This window comes from Thalassophryne amazonica, chromosome 14 (assembly GCF_902500255.1).
Source record: "Thalassophryne amazonica chromosome 14, fThaAma1.1, whole genome shotgun sequence".
Classification (NCBI taxonomy): Eukaryota; Metazoa; Chordata; class Actinopteri; order Batrachoidiformes; family Batrachoididae; genus Thalassophryne; species Thalassophryne amazonica.
The window spans coordinates 66256601-66282680 of record NC_047116.1 but is presented as its reverse complement, the minus strand read 5'-3'; the positions used below and the strand labels follow the sequence as shown (position 1 = coordinate 66282680).

Below are 26080 nucleotides of genomic sequence, written 5' to 3'. Positions count from 1 at the left end.
TTCAACTGGGGCAACTGTTTGTTGTGATTTGGCGCTATATAAAAAAAAAAATTGATTGATTGATTGAACTGCATTGTTGTATCTGACTGTTGAGGAGGCAAAATTTCAAACTTTGGACCAAGCGGTCTCTAGCTCTCGTGGAGGGAAGAGTCAGGAGGTTGACTGTTTGTCAAAATTAACAGGTTTATTATACAAAGCGCTTTGGACACACTAACGAACAGCACACAGCAAATGTCTGAGCGTGTGTGTGTAAATCAGCACTTAGAGTGCACCCTTATGTACACGTCAGGACAGTGTTCGTGCGAAGTTCTCATGAGGTCATCTTCCCAAACTGATACTGGTAACTATCTAAAAATAACTTCATCTGAACAAGATGTTTTTGTCTCAAGGCTGGAGTTCGGCATGATCAGAACAGGGAATCAGAACAGACTCTGTGTCCCAGTCAGTCTTTTGCGCAAACTACATGAACAGTCTCTGGATTAAGCAAGGACATTTCACAGTGCATTCCCACAGTGATGAACACAATATGAAATAAACATGGTGTCACATGAAGCAATTATTTTGCTTTCTCACTTTCATACTGAGTCTTCTATGTGATAAAAACTTATGTAACTCAAACTTTGAAAAAAATTATAGTCACTCATTTCCATTAATTAAACTAACTCAAAAATTAATTATTGTCATAACAACTCAGTTCCTTTAAGTGCATTTAAAGTTTTGGGGCAGTTAAGTGTTGGTGATGTATTTCCACTGCATTCCATTCACTCATTTTAACTGAGTTTATGTAACAGATGCCAGCAGGTGTTGCTGTGCATATGTAGTTAGTAAACCTCACTCCCAACAGCTCAAAAGAATTCTCTGGTCACAAGGCCAGAGGCCTGGGTTTTAGCCTTCTTGTTAGAGAGTCCTACTTCCATGCCAGAGATCGTGAGTTCGTGTCCAGAGGGGAGCGAATGGGCAGAGTCAACAAGTAAACCAAAGAATGCAACAAAAAATATAATGCAGAGTTTTTTTTTAGGCAGAAATTTATTTGTCACTTTATTATTGAAAAACATAAACTAGATTTACATAAGTTTAATTAACTAGAAATTCTTAAGTTACTAAAACTTTATCAATTAAATTTGTGAAAATTATTTTATTTAAGTTGGCAAACTCAAATGGTTTAAGGCAATTGGTTTCCTCAAATGGTTTGAGTTCAACTAACTCATTGAGTTTTACAGTGTAGTGTTTTGTCATATGAATTTTCTCAAGAAATTTATTGATTTTAATGTGTTTGTGTTAAAGCTGTTCAGTTTTGCTCTTAAACATGATGTGTGTTCAATTGCATTGTCGTATCTGACTGTCATACGGAGTCTTCAAATGTATGTGGTAAAAATGTACAATTTTTTTTTTTTCATATGAATTTTCTAGGAAATGTATTGATTGTAATGTGTTTGTGTTAATCTGTCCAGTTTTCTTCTTAAATATGATTATTAATTGTATGGAGATGTCAAAAAGATTGGTGTAGTTTTTGTTTCAAGCAGAGATTTATGTTTATGTTTAATTTATTTTTGCTACTGAAATGTGTATTATCAGTTGTATGTAGAGCAATAGATTTAATTTTTTAGGGTTCATTGCTTGTAGAAGATTTATTCTTGTTTTGTCTGAACATTTTTCAGGTGTCTGTGGTATTATACCATGTAAGGTATTCATCATGATTTCACAATTTGTCCCACCAATATGGACACACTGATACCTATTGCTTAAACAGCTAGCTATCCAATCATGTGCCAGTTTCCTGATACTATACCTCTGCAGTTTATCCAGTGGCAAAGTATGATCTACAGTGGGGATGGGTATCGAGAGCAGGTTCTTTTAGAGAATCATTAAGAAATGATTCGATCCACTGACATCAATAGCCTTTTTGCTTATGCTGCGTTTACACATAGGCAGGATGTGTTACGAATGTCATATTTGTGTCATTCTTGGCACATTCCTGACATTCTTAACATGACTTAATGCATCTGAATAGGTTTCTTAATAGTGTGTGTTGGTGCGTGATATTCGTGATTTTTGTGGAGCATGTTTTTGGCTGTCAAAAAAATCTTCCACAGATGTCACGCACTACCCTCATTTCGCCTTATGTCATGGAGGTCACAACTGAGTGTGTTGACCCATCTTAATTAGTGGTGATCCTTAATAGAGTGTGACAGCGTTCTTCTCTGATGTACGCACAATTAAACCCTGCTGCACCGCATTCAGTTTTATTGCTGTATGCTGAAAAAGGACAGTGACACCAAGTCGGCTAAAAGTTTCATTACAATGCTCATTAGCATGCTCCTGCAGGTGTTCCGCCTGCTGCATGTGCCTGATGTTTGGGAAAACATGCAAGATGAGAGCTGCGTGGAGCCACACATCTGGCTCTCTCCGTCTCCTCCTCCTCTCTGCACCACTCCATGGCAGCACACAGCCCAACTAAGCATGCAATCAAAAAGTTCTTCTGCTGTGGATTTTGGGGAGCAAACTAGAGCGGTCTGAATTGTTCAGTAATTGATGGATGAATATGGGTGTGTGTGTGTGGAGACAATTTGCCTCATTCACAACTTGACAGAACTTAATGATGCGCTGTTACAATAGCGCGGAACATTATTCTTGACCATGCGTAATGGTTCCTGATAATTCGCCAGCAACACGTGCCAGTAATCGTCATGCGTGGTAATAGGTTGCAACAGTTCCTGAGGACACCTGATGCCTCTGCCTCAAATCAATACATTCGTGATCAACGGCCAAGAATGTATACTTTGTGGCATTCGTGACTTGTCATCGTTATGTGTAAACGCAGCATTAATGATTCTCTTATTGGTCCTTCAGAGCCGCCACTGGTTTTGAGGGTGTTTTATTGGGAATATTATAATTTCTTTACATTGATTGCAGACCTTGCAGTGGGTCTGTAATCAAACACTTCTGCGGTGTGGTTCTGCTTAAAGCAATGAAGCAGTGCTCCGACCCGCTGCCTCATTGTGTCCCTGTTTTGCTGCTTTTCAGAAGTGGCAAGTCCACTTCTGAACCCCCCTCAAAGCCATTTAAAAATGTCAATCATGAGTCACTTTTGTGCAGATTAAAGTCACTAACAGGGACTCCTGTGTTGTTGCAAGCAAGAAACGAGAATTGTCCTCCGTTCCATTCGCACATTTCCAAACGCTGCCGAGTCAAGTTGGAAAGACAGAGTCCAGTCAGAATTAATAAATTCAAAGTGAATCACCGTTCTGAATCAAATGACACCTCTTTCCAATTGTTGTCATACAGACAAACTACAACAGACTAAACCTTTTTTCCCCTCCCAAAATGAGACTTCCTCTGCTCTTTATGAATGACATTGATGCTGACTTGCAGCACAGCCGTTTGCATGGAGTTAGATTTGTGTCATTGTCTGAAAGGAAATGCTTTTGAGAAAAACTACAGATTTTGTTCATTTCTGTTTATGTCCAGAGATCAAGGATCCACTAACCAATTTCATATTTATTTACTTTAAGACTCAATAAAATGTTGACATAGAAAACCTGAAAAGCCTACTTTTAGTACACAGAAAATTCACAGTACGAGGGTAGGCTGAAAAGTTCTAAGGCTGACTATGATGCAGTTGTCGAATTGAACAAATTCAGGGTTATTTTTCTACATAGTCTCCCTGTAACTACACACACTTCTTCCAGCGGTGCTTGAGTGCTTCGATTCCCTTGGAAGTTTTCATCTTGAGAGTCAAAATAGTCCTCAACGGCAGCCAGCACCTCATCATTGCTCCGATAATGCTTCCCAGCCAAGTTTTTTTTTCAGGTTTGGGAACAGACGAAAGTCCGAGGGTGCCAAGTCAGGGGAGTATGGTGGGTGATCTACCAGTTTGAATCCACACTCGTGGATAGTGGCCATGGCCACTGTTGACTTGTGAGCTGGGGCATTTTCTTGATGGAACAGCACCCCTTCGTCAGCTTTCCTGGTCGCTTCTTTTTGATAGCCTTCCGTAACTGTCTCAGTAGGTTAGAATAGTACTGTCCATTTATGGTTTGTCCCTTTTCAAGATAGTCCACAAACACAATGCCCTTGGCATCCCAGAAAACTGAAACCATGACCTTCCCCGCAGATGAAACGACCTTGGCCTTCTTTGGAGGTGGTGACCTTGGGTGTTTCCACTGCATTGATTGTTTTTTTGTCTCTGGTTCAAAGTGGTGAACCCAACACTCATCTTGGGTAAGAAAACATTCCATGTAATTGGCTGGATCCTCTTCAAATTGCACCAAGTTTGCCTTCGACATGACTAGCCTGGTGCGTTTCTGATCAGGCGTCAGAAGACGTGGCACCCACCGAGCTGACACCTTTGACATTCCAAGTTCTTCATGCTGAATGTGTTCAATTCTCTCACGGGATATTCCCACAGCATCTGCTAGCTGATTAATCATCGATCGTCTGTCATCCATCACCATTTCATGAACAAGGTCAATGTTTTTCTGGGTTGTGGCTGTTGCAGGCCGCCCAGACCTTGGGTCGTCTTCAAGGCTCTCTCTGCCCCTCTTAAATTCAGCTGCCCACTTCTACACTGTAGATATGGAGGGAGCTTCATCCCCTAATGTAGCAACCATATCCGCATGAATGTCCTTGGGCTTTAACCCCTTCTTATGCAGGTACTTAATCACACTGCGATGCCAGATTTTGTCCATTTTTGCCATTTTCCTCTACCACGAACTTTCAAACTTGGCTATGAACCACAAACTACCTCACAACCTGGAAGAAAAAAACACAGTTAGTCATCAGAAGAGTTGAACTTAATGCATGCCAAGTTTTATTGAAATGGCATTTCTCCTTCTTGGTGAGCCTTAGAACTTTTCAACCTACCCTCATAGGTAGTGATAAGGGAATAGATAAGGAATCGGATCGATAGGCGGAATTGATAATGGCATCAATATTGATAAAAGCTTATCAATACCCATCCCTAATCTATAGTATCAAATGCTTTCTGTAAATAAAAACCCTACAGTATATTGTTTATTTTCAATTGCATTTCTAATCTGTTCAATAAAATCAATTACAGCCAGTGAAGTAGTGCGATTTTTTTCTGAAACCATATTGCTGCTTGCTACGTGTATGATGTTTAGTTATGAAATCATTTAACCTCTTTACAAATACCTTTTCCAAATTTTTGGAAAATTGTGGTAACAGTGAGATTGGCCTATAATTTGAAAAGACATGTTTGTCACCAGATTTAAACAGCGGTATCACTTTAGCTAATTTCATTCTGAAAGGAAATTTCCTGGTCATTAGTGACAAATTACAAATATACGTGAATGGTTTAACAATGCAATCAATAATATGTTTAATCAAAAACATATCAAAATTATCACTGTCAGTTGATTTGTTTTGAGTTTATTAACTATATAAATTATTTCATATTGTAGAAAAATGTGTGGGAATTAAAACTAGTGGTTAATTTTACCTCAAATAAAACTTGGGGGCACCACCTATGACTGAATGATTTTAAAAATATCAATATTTTTAGGAGCAGCCAATAGGAAATATTAAATCAGTCTCTTATCTTCCAGTCGGAAGTTCTACAGGTCAAGATCCGATACCTCTGTTCAAACCATATACACAAAACGGCATACATTTAAAACATTTATTTGACTCCGTCGGGGGTTAAACAAACAGGACATATCACAGTAATGCAATTCATGATAATGAAGTTCAATGGACAATTATTATATGACGTTTGTGTAGTATGGCTTAGTTGTGGGAAATTAAGAATGAATTACGTCCTATAATATAGTTCTTAATCATTTGGCTGACAATCCAAGCAAAGCAAGTGCAACAGCCACTGACAACCTTCACTGTCTTCTTTATGAGACACACCCAAACTGTGTGGAAGCTTGTGTATGTTCATAGAAGGGGTGCAGTCTGCTTTTTAAAAGCAGTAAACAGAATCGAGATGGATGGTAATACATTTCCTTCAACCACTGGGAATTGAAATATGAGTTCGCTTTCCTTCTTTGTGCCCTTCCGTGCCCTCACTGTGACCACGGAAGAGGTCAGGAGGGTGCTCTGGGGTGTGAAACTGTCAAAGGATGCTGGTCCCGATGGTGTCCAGGAGAGGGTATTGAGGTGCTGTGCAGACCAGCTGGTTTTTACTACCATTTTTAACCTCTCGCTGGCTGCCTGCACAGTCCCGAACTTCCTAAAATCTGACACTATCGTGCCCATCCCCAAGAAACAGTCGGTCAGCAGTCTGAATGATTACAGACCAGTGGCTCTCACTTCAACTGTGATGAAGTGCTTTGAGAGGCTGGGACTGAGGCACATAAAATCCTTACTGCCTCCCAGCCTTGATCAGTACCAATTCGCATACAGAGCCTACAGGTGATGCCATCAACACAGCCCTCCACACAGTGTGTCAACATCTTGAACCGTCTGGCAATTATGCGAGGATGTTGTTCGTGGACTTCAGTTCTGCTTTTAACACACTTGTTCCAAGCAGACTGTTGTTCAAACTGCGCAGTCTGAGCATTGGCGAGCACACCTGCAGATGGATCAGAGACTTTATCACCAACCGTCTGCAATCAGTCAGGATGGGGTCCCACCACTCCTCAGTGCTGACAGTGAGCACTGGGGCCCCTCAGGGCTGTGTGCTTAGCCCCATGCTGTACACTTTGTACACACATGACTGTGCACCAACCCACAGCAGCAACATCTTTGTCAAATTTGCGGATGACACTACTGTGGTCGGGCTGATTCACAACAACGATGAGACGGCCTACAGAGAGGAGGTCCTGAACCTCACTACTTGGTGCTCCCTAAATAACCTGGCACATAACTCCTCAAAGACAAAGGAGTTGGTGCTAGATTTCAGGCAGAAGAGCGCCCCCCCCATTCAGGGAGACACCACAGAGAGGGTCAGTGACTTCAAGTTTCTGGGAACATACATTTCTCAGGACCTTACATGGCGCACCAACATCAATGCCCTTGTGAAAAAGGCACAGCCGCGTCTGTACTTTTTAAGGTCACTGAGGAAGGTCAACCTGTCCCAGGAACTGCTGCTGTCCTTCTATAGGTGTTCTGTAGAGAGCGTCCTCACCAACAACATCTTGGTGTGGTACAGGAGTTGCTCTCAGGCTGACAAGAAGGCTCTGGAGAGAGTCAGGAAGTCAGCAGAGAACATCATAGGAGTGCAGCTGTCCTCTCTGTGAGACATCTATAATACCAGATGTCTGCGCAGGGCCAGAAGCATCAGCTTCAATGGTTCACACTCCGGGCACAGCCTGTTCTCACTGCTGCCCGGAGAGGTACCGGTCCATCAAGGCCCACACATCCAGACTCAACAACATGTTCTATCCAAGTGCAATACGGGTATTGAATGCACATTAGCCTACAGTCTGCACTATTCATTGCATTTTTTTTTTTATAAAGGTGAATGCAATGAATAGTGTAGACTTCTATTTATATATACCTACTCGTTCCTTTGTAAATACATATATACTCGTATATTCTTATTTGTCTTTTTATATTTACTTTTTTACACCTTTGCACTTCGGGAGTTACCTTTTAATTTTGTTGTACCTTGTGTATAATGACAATAAAAGCATTCTATTCTGTTCTATTCTATTTGTTATAAGGAGCCTGTCTGCAGGTCCCTCTCCTCTCCACTGATGAGATGATATGTTGCAGGGCATACACGGTGGCCAGTGATGGATTCCTTTCTCCTCTCCTGAATAAAATAAAAGTATATACCATAATAAAGACATTATTTCACTTCATTCTTTCATTCTTTGCATGTCAGACAGAAACGGTGACCAAATGTACACAATGTGTAAATAAAAATGGAAATAGGAATAATGGATAAAAATATAATTTATTATCAAAATTAAAATATTGAGACAGATGAACATAAAGTTTATGCACTGCTGAGAACTCATCACTCCTACATTTTTTTAAATGTAGTCATCAGTTTTGCACCAGCCAGCAAACTTTAACTTAAACTTGATTTGAACTGGTTTAACAGTGCTTGTCTGTTTAGAGTTAAGCTTCTCTTAATCACTTTGAATTAACTTCAACTGGAGTGACGACTGTTCTAAGCGTGTCATGAACTTTATTTATGATAATATTTTGATTTTTGTTTGCAAGTTGACGAGCTTCCTACTGGTGTGTAGTTTTCTGGGTGACGGCAACCACGATACACACGTGCAGAAGAAAAATAAAAAAAATATTTGAAGTGCCAGCCTGTGATAAGATTCATCTATATAATTCTTATAAATGCACTAACTTACTGAGCGAACCGTTCGGGAGGTCGGCGAGTGGACCGAGTAAGCCAATGCTGTCGACTTGTCAGTAAACTGATCTGCTCGGAGTTGGATCTCCTCTTTTTCCGTGGGTTTTACCGGCACACTGAAGCTCGAAGCTCTTCTACTCGCCCTGTGACTGATAAACCCCTTGCACGAAGAAACTGCTGTAATCGTTTCCATTTTTACAGACAGACTTGACCGTACTTCACCGCCATGATCCTGGGAATGCGCAATGTTTATATGCATTGACCTTTGTACTTTGAACCTTTGAATCTGTATTATGAATTTAGTGGAATTTTGTTGGTAAGACAGAGTTCTGGGATTTTGGGGAAAAGTTTGTTCATACTCATCCAACTGGGGGCTTTGTATTTTCCAAATGGACAGGGTTCTTTGGCCATCTGGCTGTAGAGCTGATAACAAGCCAACTCCTCACCAAGAAAACACTTTGAAGGTCGTAAATCCCGATAAAGATGTCGGTTTTAAGACACCTTCCGATCCTGTGTTGGGCTCAGAAAAACATCTTTTGGCATGTAGACAAGTTCCAGACCTTGGCCACAGTTTGGTTTCTCTTTTAAGAAACTTTTGTGGTTTTTGCTTGATGCAAATTCAGGAAGTTGGAGTTGAAAACAAGCTTCTCGCTACAATATTCATCTGTGTAGGGCCACATTATGTAATAATGGTGTAACATGTAACAATGTAATAAATTTTCACCTCATTATCCTAATAATGCCACATTTTGCAATAATACTATTGACTGCATTTTGTAATAAACTTTGATGCATTTTGTAATACCTTGCTACATATTACAACATTGATTACAAAATGAGGGTGTGGCACTTTTTGGGGGAAGAAAATGTAATAATTTGGTTCAGTATATAATAAACCATAGAAATTGTTAGAAAAAAGAAACATCATAGCATCAGAACAACGTTAAACATTCCAGCGTAATTGAAATTAATAATAATAATAATAATAATAATAATAAACTACTTAGATGTTGCATTGGTCAAACTTAATTGTAACAATATTCATTATAATGGAAAATGTGTTTGCAAGCTCAGGTCATGTTTAAAAGTGATTCCCAGCTATTCCCAGAAATGCTATGGGATGGGCATTTTCATCTGGACAGGTATGTATGGATGGATGGACAGATAGACACACATGGTGAAAACTATACATCCTCATGGAGGTTTCCATGGGCTGTAATTAACACTAGGGCTGTGTATTGATTCATATTTCAAGAATCATTTGATTCCGATTCTTAAGATTCAGAATTGAATATTTCAATTTGATTCAATATGGATTTGGGTTAGTGTTATTATAACCGGTTTTTGGGCTGATACCTGATTGTCTAGTTATGCAACATATTAATACTACTTCACAAAATTTGGCCCACAAAATGCAGGCAATAGTGTTTCAGAGAGTAATAAATTTTAAAATTTTCAGGGGGGAAATGGCAGTCTCCCCTACAAAACTCCCACCTGCAGTGCTCACTGCAGGAGAAGAACGCAGCTATGGGAAAGGTTCTCCCACAGTCCACACTAAAGAACCTTTGTGCACTGTCCCACGGAAATGCCACGTTATGAGGAATGAAAAAAAAAAACCTACTGTGTGAATTAAACACGGACAATTCTCAAGTAGATGTGTTGAAGATGGGAATAGGTTTTCTATCAAATGGCCTACAATATCAGGATTCATGGAGAGGAAGGAACAGCATTCAGGACACAGAATGCAGACTCACAGAAATGGGAGGTGGAGTAACAAAAGGCTTTATCTAGATAAAAACAGGTACGGTACATGGGTTATCAGTCGGCGTGGCGAAGGTAATTGGCAGACATGTGGCTGAGGCATGGTCAAAAACTAGCTGGGTTAAGCTGTTGAGGCAGAGGCAAAATCAGAGTAAAAAAAAAAGCAAAGCTGAAAAAAGCACAGTGAGTCCAAATACAACGGCTGAGGCAAAAACAGGGACTTACACAGTAGCGCAAATGGTCAAGAGCAAAAGAAGGCTGGAATGCAGACAAGGTCAAAACAAACTGGCAGAGAACAGAGAAACATCCTAGGCTTAAATAACAGGGTGTGATTAAGGAAAGTGAAAACAGGTGTGTGAGACAGTTCAGGAAGGAGACAAAGCTGAGGCAAGCAGATGCAAGAGAGTGCAGTAAAACAAACACTAAGCAGAGAGAAATAGAGGGGTGGAAGAAAGAGACAAAGGTGAAGCGAACAGGTACAAGAGAATGCGGAAAAGTAAACAATAAGCAGGGAGAAATAAAGTGGAAGGTGAGTCCCAAACATAATGCAAAAAAATCTACACATGGAAGGAGCAAAGAAGCAAAACCAAGAAAACAAAGGTGAGAACTGAAAAGCAATCAACAAGAGAATTAAAGGCTGGGGCCAAAACTAGAATGGAACTAACATTGGCAAAAGTACAACAAACAGAAACTACAAGCAATGACTACAGTGTTAAGAATGCAAAATAAAACCAGTGACTAAAGCAACCTTAACTGAAAATGAAAGACAGAGGACATGGACACAGACAAAACCAAGCTGAAAACCCAGACACTGGGCAGATCATGACATACAATCAGTCCAGGGCAAGACCACATCATTGAGACATAATATCAATGCTGCTTTCACTCTGCCACCCATGAGTAAATCTGGGTAGGATGAAATGTGTGATAATACTGCAGCAGACTTGCTATGCAGGGGGTGGGGGGGTGGAGGGGGGGATATCCTTAGACATTCAAGGGCAAGACCACATCCCTGTGACATACACTTTCAATGTTGTTTTCCACTTGTCAGCCATGTATAAATCTGGGTAGGATTAAATGGGTGATAATGCTACAGCAGACTTGCTTTTCAGGGGTGGGGGGAATATCCAGGTCAGGATATCTTACCCCCCCCCTACCCAATAATAAGTGGGGAGGTCAAATAATATATGAGCAAGGAATAAATTACAGATGTGAATTGAGAGAATTGAGAGAATTTACACAAAAGAGGGGTCAGACAAGTAGATATGTGTTGAAGATCTTTAAATGACTTTGACAGAGGTTGCTGAACAACTTGTGGACATGCTGCTTTTGCGCAAAGGCCCAACTGCAGCATACTTTTTTCAGGCACGCTGTTATAATGCTGGCAACAATATATATACACATATATTTGGCTGTATATATTAGGATATATTAATCGATCTATGGGAATGAAAATGAGAATCGATTTAAAATCATCAAGTCGATCTTTTCAACCCAGCACTACAACATGTGTGCATCTACACCTTGCACACATGCAAGCAAGCACACAAAGTGTAGTGAAAGGGAAACATAGGAATAGGGCTGACAAGACAAATGTACATGCTTCAGGGCCCCTTCACACATAGCACAATTGAAGCTCACTAGCGCACGAAGGAGGAATTGCATGCCATTCGTGAAAAATTGAAACTGCCTCTAACGCCTCATATACCTGTTACCACAACCATTCGCGCACACCAGCGGCCAAAAGACACCCTGTGAGTGCCCATTCGATCCCTCTCTCAGTAGGTGTTTGCCAACTTCCAAGTACTACACATGAACATCCAATACCATTGGAAATGTGGGGCCATTTGCGCAGTCAGCACGAAAATAGTGTGCAGGCAATCACTTTTGAATTGGCTGTGAAGTGCCTCCATGACTGTGGCGTTGCCAAGCAACATATATGTGGTGTGCAGTGGGGGCACACTTGCATGAAATGCTGATATGTATGTACGGATCGGAAGCGGCCAGCCACATGTGTGCACACACAGCAAGGTAAGCCACCTCTCAGCTGATCGCAGGCCAGAGACTCACTGACAGCTGGAAATGACGGCTGTGCACACGACGTGTTACATTAAACACAGAGACCTCAGCCAGGAAAGGTATATAAAAAAGTACTGCAATAAGTACATACACAATTACACAACAAATGACTAAAAAAAATGATCAGATAACACAGAAACAGAGAGTCTGTGTGAGAGGGGCATGGCTGCCAGCAGCAGCAAGTGCTGAGACCAAACTTTTGAGTTAGCACTAGCAACAATGGTCTGATTAGAAATGATAAGCTAAACTAGTAAATTCCAGATATGCAAAGAAAGACCAGAGATGACAGCCTCACAATTAAATGTCAAATTAACAAGGGCGTGATCTAGAACCAGAATTGGGGGGGGGGGGGGGGGGGGGGGGTACAAAGTGTTCGGCCTGCAGGGCCGAAGCCCATAGGCCGGGGGTCTGGGGGCCGCTTTAGGCCCTCAGAAGCCAATGGTTTCTAGATAAGCTCAGATCCATTCTGACCATCCAGAACAGTAATTTTAATGTTTTGAGAAGACCATAAAGTGGACACCATTTGACTTAATACAATTTGAAACTGTGAATATATGTACTTTATTCTGAGAATAGCCAGCATTGATTTTATTAACATCCTGGTGTAAATAAGGTATCACCACATGTGTAGAACTCAAAAAGAATGATAGGTTGACTTTTCATTAAAAAACAACTGCAATGTGGTAAAATGTATTCATAAATATGAAAGAACAGGCTCTTAATAATTATTAACGATATCATACTGTATTTTTTTTCTCAAGATTTGTTTTTGCATAAGTTTGAAAAAACAACAGATCATAAGTTTAGGATAAATTACTTATCATGAATTTAATTTTTGAAGTGGCACTAATGACACTCAGATAGCTTTTCTGATTTCCTTTTCTAACTTTCAGAATTTAGTAAATTAGCAAATGGTCCATTGATACTTATGTGTAGACACTAGTCCCCAGATGCAACTATTTTTGGTTTCAAATCTGGGCAAATGCAGTCCCAGAAAATTCAGAATGTGATAAACAAGAAACAGGTGTTGTAAACAAGTCAATGCTGCTAAAAATACAAACTTGCAGAAACAAAGATACTATTCTGACATGGTTTTGCACATAAGACTGACATGGTTTGCACATAAGACTGGCATAGCATGTTTCAAGTACACACATATATGTCAGAAGGTGGGGGGGCATACCATATTCTGTCCCCCCTGGTTGAAAAATTGGGGGGGCATGTCCCCACTATCCCCCACCAAATTGCGCCCATGCAAATTAATGTATTCATGTAGGAGCAGGTAAGACATTTCACAGATTCCCAGGTCCATTGACTCAGTATTGAGCAAACTAAGTTTTTGCTATGAATGTTAACATATTAGCATCATGGGGTTGCTTCCAGGCCTGTTAGAAAGTTTATCATGCATTTAACCAAAAAAATAATACAATATTACACAGTAGATATATGCAGTTAAAAATAATATTTATTTTACATATTTTGACAGCTCTACTGTTAACCATATTTGTGGCCAGTACCCTTTGGGCTTTATGCACAGGATACAAACAACAACAAACAATGACTGAGGATACCTGTGAAGTCATAGTTAAGAAAGTCAAGGGAGAGTTCAGTGTTCCTGTTGCTGAATATACAAGAGTGCAACAAACCGCTTTGGTGAGGCTGTGGAGGAATCAGAATCTCTACGCTCTGAGCCAGGATGGAAAGACCTTACTATGTGCTGGGAAGCAAGTGACTTTGAAAACGAAAATTGGCAGCATTGTAAGAAAAGGTCTGGACGACACAAAGGGTTCAGGTGCAAAAAAGCTGAATCAGTGACTAAATGATCAATACTCTGGAATTAGTGAAAGAAAGGTTCAAAGAGCCCTGGACAGCTCCAGACGCTACCAACTCCACAAGACCAGATTTGGAAATGTGCACATTCCAAGGCCCATACGGGCCAAAGAAGTGCAGGAACGGCATCAGATTGACCTCCTTGATATGGGAAAGTAGAAGATCAAATATGGTCATGTCACATTTCAATATATCCTCACTGTAATGGACGTCTTTAGTCGTTACACATGGCTGAAACCATTGAAAAGTAAAGACAGCCCAGAGATTGCAAAATATCTTTGTGATATCTACAACCCCAATTCCAATGAAGTTGGGATGTTGTATAAAATGTAAATAAAAACAGAATACAATGATGAATACAAATCCTCTTCAACCTATATTCAATTGAATACACCACAAAGACAAGATATTTGTCTTTGTGGTAAAAACTTTATTGTTTTTGCTCATTTTGAAATGGATGCCTGCAACACGTTTCAAAAAAGCTGGGACAGTGGTATGTTTACCACTGTGTTACATCACCTTTCCTTCTAACAACACTCAATAAGTGTTTGGGAACTGAGGACACTAATTGTTGAAGCTTTGTAGGTGGAATTCTTTCACATTCTTGCTTGATGTATGACTTCAGTTTTTCAACAGTCTCCGTTGTCATTTTTGCGCTTCATAAAGCGCCATACATTTTCAATGGGCAACAGGTCTGGACTGCAGGCAGACCAGTCTAGTACCCGCACTGTTTTACTATGAAGCCACGCTGTTGTAACACGTGCAGAATGTGGCTTGGCATTGTCTTGCTGAAATAAGCAGGGACATCCCTGAAAAAGACGTTGCTTGGATGGCAGCATGTGTTGCTCCAAAACCTGGATGTACCTTTCAGCATTGATGGTGCCATCACAGATGTGTAAGTTGCCCATGCCATGGGCACTAACACACCCCCATACCATCACTTAGTTGAGTTAGCAGTTCTTCATCTACATACAACAGCACTTCCGTCAAGCCTTTTTGCGCACACATCACATGACAGTTGTCTGCTACAACCATGGCCAAAAGCAGAGGAAATACTCCTTTTGGAGGAATACGAGTGACATGGGGTGTTTGAGTGTTCCATCAAGTGGCGGTACATGATAGCTGTCATTTTTGAGGTAAGACAGTGGAGTTTTATTAACTAAAATAAGATTAGCCTCCTCTGTACCAGGCTAAAAACAGCTAACACAAAACTTTAGCTGACTAAGTGCTTTGTGCAACAGCTAACGTCAAAAAATGGGTCAATTAAGTGAGTTTATTGGACTAAAGATGATTAGACTGCTTTATAAAACCTGTAAAGTGCTTCTGGCATCATGACGTTGCTGGGAAGAGGTGTTTGATGATGCCAATGCCTTTGTAGGCATCAAGGATCATTTTTTTAGTGTCTTAGTTCTTCCTCTCTTCCTGTATGGTTGTGAGGCTTAGATGCTAACCACACTGACCTTAGGCGATGGTAGATGTCTTTGATATTGGTCTGTTCGGACAATTCTTGTGAACCACTGGAATGACTTTGTATTAGATGGTTACTTAGGAAGACTAAAATGAGACGTACCAGTTGGATTCTCAGGGAGCATCAGCTGTGATATTTTGGCCATGTGACATTTTCTCTGGACTTGAACTGCTGAGAACACCAGAAGCTGGAGAAAGCCAACGGACATCTAGATGTCGAGCTTTTCTAACCATTACTTTGGAGAACAAGGATTCACTACAGTCAAAATTATCCAATTTATCCAATTAACTCAACCAATATTTTGCATCAGTTTTTACCAAAATTGGAGCAGCTTTAACTTTGGAACCCTGTACAAACTGAAACTGACCTTTGCCACCATTTTTGCTCTTTTTACCTCATAACTCCATAACATTCAGACATAGATAATCCAAACTCATTCACTCATCTTCAACTGCTTATTCCAATTAAGGGTCGTGGGGGGCTGGAGCCTATCCCAGCAGCCATAGCGCGTGAGGCAGGGTACACCCTGGACAGGACGGTGGTCTGTCGCAGGGTCCCATATAGACAAACAAACAAACACACTCACACCCAGATGTACACCTACAGACAATTTAAATTTTCCAACCCACCTAACATGCATGTCTTTGGATGTGAGAGGAAGCCGTAGCACCCGGAGGGAACCCATGCAAACATGAGAACCCATGACCTTCTTGCTGTGAGGCAACCACAAATCCACCATGGCACAGATAGTCCAAACTATACATTTTGATATGATCAGACAAAAAAAATAATATACCTTTCAATATGATTGGAGGATTTTTTTTTTATTTTTACCCTTGTGTAATTGTTCATTAACCTCTGTCTGGCTATAGAGTACACCATAGTATGGCCACCATACAGTTTTGTGTAGCTCATAGCATACCAAGACTGGATTATAAGTGTTGTTTGGGCAACATAAACAGTTAATGGAGTTATGATTGATCATTTTACATTTTACACATTTTCTGTTTGTGAAAGTGCCTGAAAGAGCTAGAAGTGATATTTTAATGAGTAAATGAAAGGATAAACCACTGATGGATTAATGTTGATGTGTTTCTGTCTAGATTGATGACGATAACAAGGAGAGTTTACTGCTGTTTGGGGCATTGTTTGAAGCCACCATGATTGACAGGAAGATCGGAGACAAGCCAATCAGCTTTGAGTTTTCCCTTGGTGAGCGGACACATTTCCTCATCCTTTTAATAGCATTGTCTTTAACTTGTCTTTGTGTAGTTTATTTCTCTCAAATTCTTTTCAATTTGTTGAAATCCATGTTTATGGGAACTTCACCTTTACCATGATAATCCATCCACCTGGCAGATGTGGCCTATCCAAATGCTGATTAAAAACCATGATTACTGCACAGGTGTGCCTTGAACTGGTCACAAAGGCAATAAAAGGCCACTCTGTGATGTGCAGGTGACCTTGAAAAAACATTTATTAAGCACTGTATGGGTATAGTATACTCCAAAGGTAACATGTCTGTGGAGTATGTAGGTCATGCAAGAACTCAATTTAGTTCAATTTATTTTCATTTATATAGCACCAAATCAAATCAAATCAATTTTATTTATATAGCGCCAAATCACAACAAACAGTTGCCCCAAGGTGCTTCACACAAGTAAGGTCTAACCTTACCAACCCCTAGAGCAACCACACAAGTGACAGGAGAGGTGGGACGAAGTTACTGTCAAGTCATCAGTCTGCAATTCCCAAGTCAAGTTTGAAGGCAGCTTGCAAACACATTTTAGCAGTTATATAAAAACAAATAATGAATGTTTTTACATTCTTTCAATGGAATGAATATTTAATTTGGCGAAAGCTGGAACAAACCATTCAGCTCGGCTTCACCTCATTGAATTGTTTTGTTCCAGCTTTCACCTCATGAAATATTCATACCATTGAACTCATAAACATTCATTATTTGTGTGTGTATATATATATATATATATATATATATATATATATATAAGTCCAGAGAAAAGTGTCACATGGCCAAAATATCACAGCTGATGTTCCCTGAGAATCCAAGTGGTACGTCTCATCTTAGTCTTCTAAGTAACCATCTAAAACAAAGTCATTCCAGTGGTTCCCAAGAATCGTCCAAACAGACCTAGTACCAAAGACACAGTTTCTGTTTCTATGTTAAAATACCAGATTTATAGCTTAGCCTACTAACTATAATTTCATTTTACTACTAGTCTACATACTAAATTACCTATACTACAGTCTTCTCCTGTATTATTTAAATATTAAGAGTAATAAACAACATATACAATAAATATGTTACTATATAATATACAGGAGTAGGTATTAAAATCTAAATATTATATATATATATATGGTGTCTTATTTTTCTTATGTCTTATTATTATATATACACCTTTTTTCTTGAGCTGCTTGGGTGGGTAGAGAGAGTTCCCATGGGATAAAAAAGCTTTTCAACCTACCATCCCTGCTTAGGTAGCGTAGAGCCACCTAAGTGAACCAAGATCTACTTTTACTTTTACTTAAGTTGACCTAAGTTCATTCATTCATTCATTCACAGTGTATCGAGATCTACCAAGCCATATCGAGCGCCATAGCATAGCCGTAATTTATTGTGCACCAATGGTTGTATAATAACACAATTTCCTGGCACAAAGATAAAGTTTTAACAATAATAATGTATTAATGAAGTAAATGTGCAAAGAATAAGCAAAAGTAGGCTTAGGACTGGCCTGTAACAACACAACAACGAACAACTCAAATTACACAACGCCAAATTAAAGTTGGAAAAGTTGTTCCCTACCTTAGTGGGACTTCTGGCACTGAGAGGAGGCAAGAAATAAGAAAGGAGAAATCCAAAAGATGTGCATATTCAGCATGGTTTGAACGTTTCAGAATTTTTAAATTTTGGGCAACAATTCATTAAACCTTTCTAGAAATTTACCTCTGCTGAGCCACCTAATGACTGTGTGCAGCAGTCCTCCAGCTGCACAGGGAATAATGAAAAAATAAATGAAATAAAATAAAACCACAAACACTGTCATCTTATCAAAAGCAGGACAGCACAGTATTAATAGTCACAGTTTGTCTCTGTATTATTTTTATACTCAACAAAAATATTAAACGCAACACTTTTGGTTTTGCTCCCATTTTGTATGACATGAACTCAAAGATCTAAAACTTTTTCCACATACACAATATCACCATTTCCCTCAAATATTGTTCACAAACCAGTCGAAATCTGTGATAGTGAGCACTTCTCCTTTGCTGAGATAATCCATCCCACCTCACAGGTGTGCCATATCAAGATGCTGATTAGACACCATGATTAGTGCACAGGTGTGCCTTAGACTGTCCACAATAAAAGGCCACTCTGAAAGGTGCAGTTTTGTTTTATTGGGGGGGGGATACCAGTCAGTATCTGGTGTGACCACCATTTGCCTCATGCAGTGCAACACATCTCCTTCGCATCATCCGTAAAGAGAACACCTCTCCAACGTGCCAAATGCCAGCGAATGTGAGCATTTGCCCACTCAAGTCGGTTACGACGACGAACTGGAGTCAGGTCGAGACCCCGATGAGGATGACGAGCATGCAGATGAGCTTCCCTGAGACGGTTTCTGACAGTTTGTGCAGAAATTCTTTGGTTATGCAAACCGATTGTTTCAGCAGCTGTCCGAGTGGCTGGTCTCAGACGATCTTGGAGGTGAACATGCTGGATGTGGAGGTCCTGGGCTGGTGTGGTTACATGTGGTCTGCGGTTGTGAGGCTGGTTGGATGTACTGCCAAATTCTCTGAAACGACTTTGGAGACGGCTTATGGTAGGGACATGAACATTCAATACACGAGCAACAGCTCTGGTTGACATTCCTGCTGTCAGCATGCCAATTGCACGCTCCCTCAAATCTTGCGACATCTGTGGCATTGTGCTGTGTGATAAAACTGCACCTTTCAGAGTGGCCTTTTATTGTGGGCAGTCTAAGGCACACCTGTGCACTAATCATGGTGTCTAATCAGCATCTTGATATGGCACACCTGTGAGGTGGGATGGATTATCTCAGCAAAGGAGAAGTGCTCACTATCACAGATTTCGACTGGTTTGTGAACAATATTTGAGGGAAATGGTGATATTGTGTATGTGGAAAAAGTTTTAGATCTTTGAGTTCATGTCATACAAAATGGGAGCAAAACCAAAAGTGTTGCGTTTATATTTTTGTTGAGTGTATAAACTGTTACAGAAACAGCTCACCCGTGTCACTTTTGTAAACATTACACAAAATGAACGCACAAATAAAATAAAATAAAATAAAATCTCAAACACAGTCATCATCTTTAACCAAAGCACTAAATCACAGAATTAATAGTCACAGTTTAACTGAGCTAACGGCTCACTGTGTTCAAAAACATAACAAATGCACAAAAATAAATGAATAAAATACTGACTTTTGTACTGTTTACATACTGTTTTTGTCCACATTGTAATTTATTTCGGCTCTTTAAGCTGCTATGTTGCTTCAAAAACTTTCTTTTCTCATTTTAATTTTTTTCTTCTCTGCATCCTGCACCATAGAAGAAATGTTTAATGGCAGCCGACATCCTTATTGGTGGATTGCTGCCACCTTCTGTATCAATCTGTTATAGCACCACTATCCGTTACAGCACCAGTGTTATGCGATCAACTGGAACTCAGCTCGCGATTAACCAGTCGATCGACTGGTTGAATTAGGGAATAACCCTGTTGTGTCTGATGATTTGCGGACATTCATGCTGGTTATAAGGGTCGCAAATTGACCTTTACCTTTACCGGCGACGCAATTCCAATTCCATCATTTGCACGTTTATTTTTCTGTAGGTAATTCGGTCTGCGAGGCTAACTGTGAGGCAGCGTCACTCCAACAGTGGTCAGGGCGTGGAGTAATCCATCACATGTGAAAATCCATCAAATCCATCAAATGTAATGTGATAATTCTGTTCAGAATCCACTTTATTACTTTTGTATTGTTAGGTTCTTTTATCATGGTGAGTGATCGCCAAAAGAAATGGACAGGAAACGGACTTCAAAGTTTAGATGTAGTATTGTAAAAGTTCTTACACTGATACAGAAAGTCATCTCAGTGCTGGGATCTTGACCAGGTCACATGCAAACACCTGGAACAAAGAACCCAGATTTCCACTGTACCCTACTTTTTGTTCCTTCAGCCGAAGCCACCACCATATGAGCAATCCTTAACCTGGCTTGAGTCAGTGTCTATGTGAGATGACTGCAAAATTAGGTGAATAAGCGGCCGTCTGTCCGTGTTGCGTTCATGGTTGTTATGTAAAAATCTTATAGTGTTGTGTTTATTCAATTTCAATTTCAATTTATTAATTTATATAGCGCCAACTCACGACAAAGTCACCCCAAGGCGCTTCACACAATTCACAACACAAATTAATCTAAAATCAAAATTAAAAGCAAGAAAAGCACAATAAAAAGGTAAAACACAGTAGAATAAAAAGAAATTACAAACCAAACAAACAGATTAAATTAGTGATAAGACAGTCTAAAAAAGTGGGTCTTCAGTTTTGATTTAAAAGTCTCCACCGTGTCAGACTGCCAAATAACAGCAGGTAGATCATTCCAAAGAGCCGGACCACGGTAGGAGAAGGCTCTATACCTCACAGACTTTTTGTTCATCCTCGGAACACACAGAAGCCCTGCTCCCTGCGAACGCAAGGGCCTTGCAGATACATAGGGCTTAACCAAGTCCGCCAGGTAGGAAGGTGCCAGTCCATGAACAATTTTATAAGCCAACAATAAAACTTTAAAATCCGATCTGGCAGAAACCAGTAGCCAATGAAGGGATGCCAGAATGGCAGTAATGTGGTCAAACCTTCTACTTTGTGTCTGACAGCAGCATTCTGTACCAAATGAAGTCCTCGAATGCTAGACTGCGGCAGGCCAGAAAATAAAGCATTAAAATAATCCAGTCTGGAAGAAATAAAGGCATGTATCAAAGTGTCAGCATCAGCCATAGACAGGATGGGACGAATCCTCGCCACATTTCGCAGATGAAAGAAGGCAGTCCTCGTAATGTCTTTAATGTTTATGTCTGTAATGTAGTGTCACATAATAAAAACAGAGTGTTCCATCATGCTGATTAGTTTTTATCAATTAGCTGGAAAAAGATCAGATGGTTTTATCAATTAGACAGTTGGAAAAAGATCAGATAGTTTTACCAAATACAAGGACATTTTTTGTGTTAGCTATTTTAAAAAGCAGTTAGGTTAAGATCAGATACTTACAAGGACATTTTGGATGTGCGTCAGCCATTTTTCTTTTCTTTTTTTTTTTGCATCATGGAACACTCTTACAGTATGGTAGCTTAAATTCACCCATTTCAGTGGTGGCGGCGGTATGCAACTTTCTCTTGCTCTCAGTTAACAGCGCTAACAGCAGTGTACACGGCCGGTGTTCTGTCAAATTGTGCATCTTGTCGCATAAATCGACAGTTCCGTGTCCCAACAATATTGCGGATGCGTGGGCTGTCGACAGGAAAGACATGTCGTCAGAATACCGCTCAGGGCACAGAGCAATACATCCAAATGTGAAATGGTCGAATTTTTTGCCACCGTTACCCCTTATTATCTTCTTTGTCTTTCGGCTGTTCCCGTTAGGGGTCGCCACAGCAGATCAATCGTTTTCATCTCACCCTGTCCTCTGTATCTTCCTCTGTCACACCAACCACCTGCATGTCCTCTCTCAGCACATCCATGAACCTCCTCTTTGGTCTCCCTCTTCTCCTCCTGCCTGGTGGATCCATCCTCAGCATCCTTCTCCCTATATACCCTGGGTCCCTCCTCTGCACATGTCCAAACCATCTCAATCTCGCCTCTCTGACTTTGTCTCCAAACCATCCCACCTGAGCTGTCCCTCTGATATGTTCATTCCTAATCTTGTCCATTCTTGTCACTCCCAAAGAGAATCTCAACATCTTCAGCTCTGCCACCTCCAGCTCTGCCTCCTGTCTTTTTGTTAGTGCCACTGTCTCTAAACCATACAACATAGCTGGTCCCACTACTGTTTTGTAAACTTTCCCCTTCACTCTTGCTGATATTCTTCGGTCACAAATCACTCCTGCCACCTTTCTCCACCCACTCCACCCTGCCTGCACTCTCTTCTTCACCTTTCTACCACACTCTCCATTACTTTGAACAGTTGACCCCAAATATTTAAACTCATCTACTTTCACCACTTCTACTCCTTGTAACTGCACTATTCCACTGGGCTCCCTCCCAGTCACACACATGTACTCAGTCTTGCTTCTACTGACTTTCATTCCCCTTCTCTCCAAAGCATATCTCCACTTCTCCAGACTAGACTCAACTTGCTCTCTACTCTCACTACAGATCACAATGTCATCTGCAAACATCATAGTCCATGGGGACTCCTGTCTGATCTCATCCATCAACCTGTCCATCACCACTGCAAACAAGAAAGGACTCAGAGCTGATCCTTGGTGTAATCCCACCTCCACCTTGAATGAGTCAGTCATTCCGACTGCGCATCTCACCGCTGTAACACTATTCTTGTACATGTCCTGCACTACCCTAACATACTTCTCTGCCACTCCAGACTTCCTCATACAATACCACAACTCTTCTCTTGGCATCCTATGATAAGCTTTTTCTAAGTCCACAAACACACAATGTAACTCTTTCTGTCCTTCTGTACTTTTCCAGCAGTATTCTCAGAGCAAACATTGCATCTCTAGTGCTCTTTCTCGGCATGAAACCATATTGCTGCTCACAGATCTTCACCTGTTTTCTAAGTCTAGCTTCTACTACTCTTTCCCATAACTTCATGCTGTGGCTGATCAGCTTTAATGCCTCTGTAGTTACTGCAGCTCAGCACATCACCCTTGTTCTTGAAAATAGGAACCAGCACACTTCGTCTCCACTCCTCAGGCATCCTCTCACTTTCCAAGATTTTATTAAACAGTCTGGTTAGAAACTCTACTGCCATCTCTCCTAGACATTTCCATGCCTCCACTGGAATGTCATCTGGACCATCTGCCTTTCCACTCTTCATCCTCTTCATAGTAGCCCTCACTTCTTCCTTGCTAATCTCTTGTTCTTCCTGATTTACTCTCACCACATCATCCAGCCATTTCTCTCGCTCATTTTCTTTATTCATCAGCTCTTCAAAATATTCCCTCCACCTTCTCAGCACACACTCCTCACTTGTCAGCACATTACCATGTGCATCTTTTACCACCCTAACCTGCTGCACATCCTTTCCAGCTCTGTCCCTTTGTCTGGCCAATCGATACAAGTCCTTTTCTCCTTCCTTACTATTCAACTTCTTGTACAGCTCACAATATGCCTTTTCCTTTGCTTTTGCCACTTCTCTTTTCGCCTTACGCCGCATCTCCTTGTACTCCTGTCTACTTTCTTAATCTCTCCGACTATCCCAAAACTTTTTCACCAACCTCTTTCTCCTTATGCTTTCCTGGACCTCTTCATTCCACCACCAAGTCTCCTTGTCTTCCTTCCACTGTCCAGATGTCATACCCAGTACTGCCCTAGCTGTCTCCCTCACCACATCTGCAGTACTTTTCCAGTTGTCCAAAATTGCTTCCCCTCCAACCAGTGCTTCTCTCACCTGCTCGCTAAATTTCACACAACAGTCTTCCTCCTTCAGCTTCCACCATCTGATCCTTTGTTGAGCTCTCACTCTCTTCTTCTTCTTTACCTCTAAAGTCATCCTACAAACAACCATCCTATGCTGTCTAGTGACACTCTCTCCTGCTACCACCTTACAGTCTGTGATTTCTTTTAGCTTGCATCTCCTATAAAGAATGTAGTCCACCTGTGTGCACCTTCCTCCACTCTTATATGTTACCCTGTGCTCCTCCCTTTTCTTAAAATAGGCATTCACCACAGCCATTTCCATCCTTTTTGCAAAATCAACTACCATCTGTCCTTCCCCATTCCTATCCTTGATACCATATCTACCCATTACTTCCTCATCACCTCTGTTCCCTTCACCAACATGCCCATTGAAGTCTGCTCCTATCACCACTCTTTCATGCTTGGGCACACTCTCCACCACCTCATCTAACACACTCCAGAAATCTTCTTTCTCCTTCATCTCACAACCTACCTGTGGGGCATATGCACTGATGATATTCATCATCATCCCTTCAATTTCCAACTTCACACTCATCACCCTGTCAGACATTCGCTTAACCTCCAACACACTTTTAACATACTCTTCCTTTAAAATGACCCCAACACCATTTCTCTTCCTGTCCTCACCATGGTACAACAACTTGTACCCACTGCCAATGCTCCTGCTCTTACTTCCCTTCCACTTGGTCTCTTGCACACACAATATGTCTACCTTTCTCCTCTCCATCATATCAGCCAGCTCTCTCCCTTTACCAGTCATACTACCAACATTCAAAGTCCCCACTCTCCCACCCTTCTAGTTTTCTTCTTCTCCCGCTGTTCGTGGCAACGTTTTCCTCCTCTTCTTCGTCGTCTTCGCCCAGCAGTAGCCCAATTTCCACTGGCACCCTGTTGGGCAATAGCACCAGTGGCGGACGTTGTTAACCCGGGTCGCGACCGATCCGGTATGGGAATTCGATTCTGAGTCTGCATAGTTGGGTTGGCTTGTTTTATGCCGGATGCCCTTCCTGACGCAGCCCTCTTCATTTATCCGGGCTTGGGACCGGCACTCAGAATGTACTGGCTGCACACCCCATGTGGCTGAGTTCCACTTATTATAAGGTCTGAAATCTCACACGATTAACCAATCTGAAATCTCACACGATTAACCAATCAGATTTGCGGAAAAAAATATAATGGATTAGAATGTTCAATATCATATGACATACAAACCACCAATTAAATGACAAGGATCTATTCAGGCATTATATAAAATCAAATAAATAATTTATGATTAAGTTAATTATGATGGAAATGTCATATTTCATTATTTTGTATTATATTTCATGTCATTTGATAGCATACATAGGTCGTGAATAATGTTTAAAATATTAAAAACACAGTATTGGATTGATATAGTGTTTGGTGCTGTGTTCAAAAACTTACATACAGTACAGTCTGTGAGCAGCAGAGAGCTGCATCAGATGCTTTAGCACTGTCAGACACTTTAGCACTGTCAGACAGTGTAAATGTAAACTCTTGGATTACAGCTCGTGTCATTCTTGTTGGATGAATTTACTCTGCAGTGTGTATTGGTTTTTTACTAGTTGTGTGACGCGTCGCACCAGATTGCTTTCAAAATATGTCAAGTTTAAGTCTTTAATTTTTGCGCAAATTACGGCATGTCATAAATCATCACTGTACAGCCATAAACATACACTCTGTACAGAATAAAAGTCAACATAGGCAGTATCACTATTTGGCAAACATCCCATCTGTAAAACATCAAATTAATAATAAGCAATGTAATGTAATAAGTTGGTGGCGTGGTTTCTTAAACACACATATCAGGTCTGGGTAACAGGTTAGGCTGGATGCAAATGCAGGACTCAGACAACAAGCTCTCTAGGTACAAGCAGTTTACTGAAACAGTAAACGGGGTCCGGTACACAGTGAGGCAGTCCAACAAGAGTAACAAA

At 40.7% G+C, this 26080-nt stretch overlaps 1 protein-coding gene across 1 annotated transcript in view; it reads left to right on the top strand.

Moving 5' to 3' along the window:
* Positions 1-26080, top strand: part of fer1l6 (fer-1 like family member 6) — a 656531-nt gene that overhangs the window by 231211 nt on the left and 399240 nt on the right. Inside the window, exon 14 of the mRNA XM_034186126.1 lies at positions 16526-16634. Coding sequence (XP_034042017.1) covers positions 16526-16634 — 109 coding nt within the window. The remainder of the gene's footprint in view (positions 1-16525; positions 16635-26080) is intronic.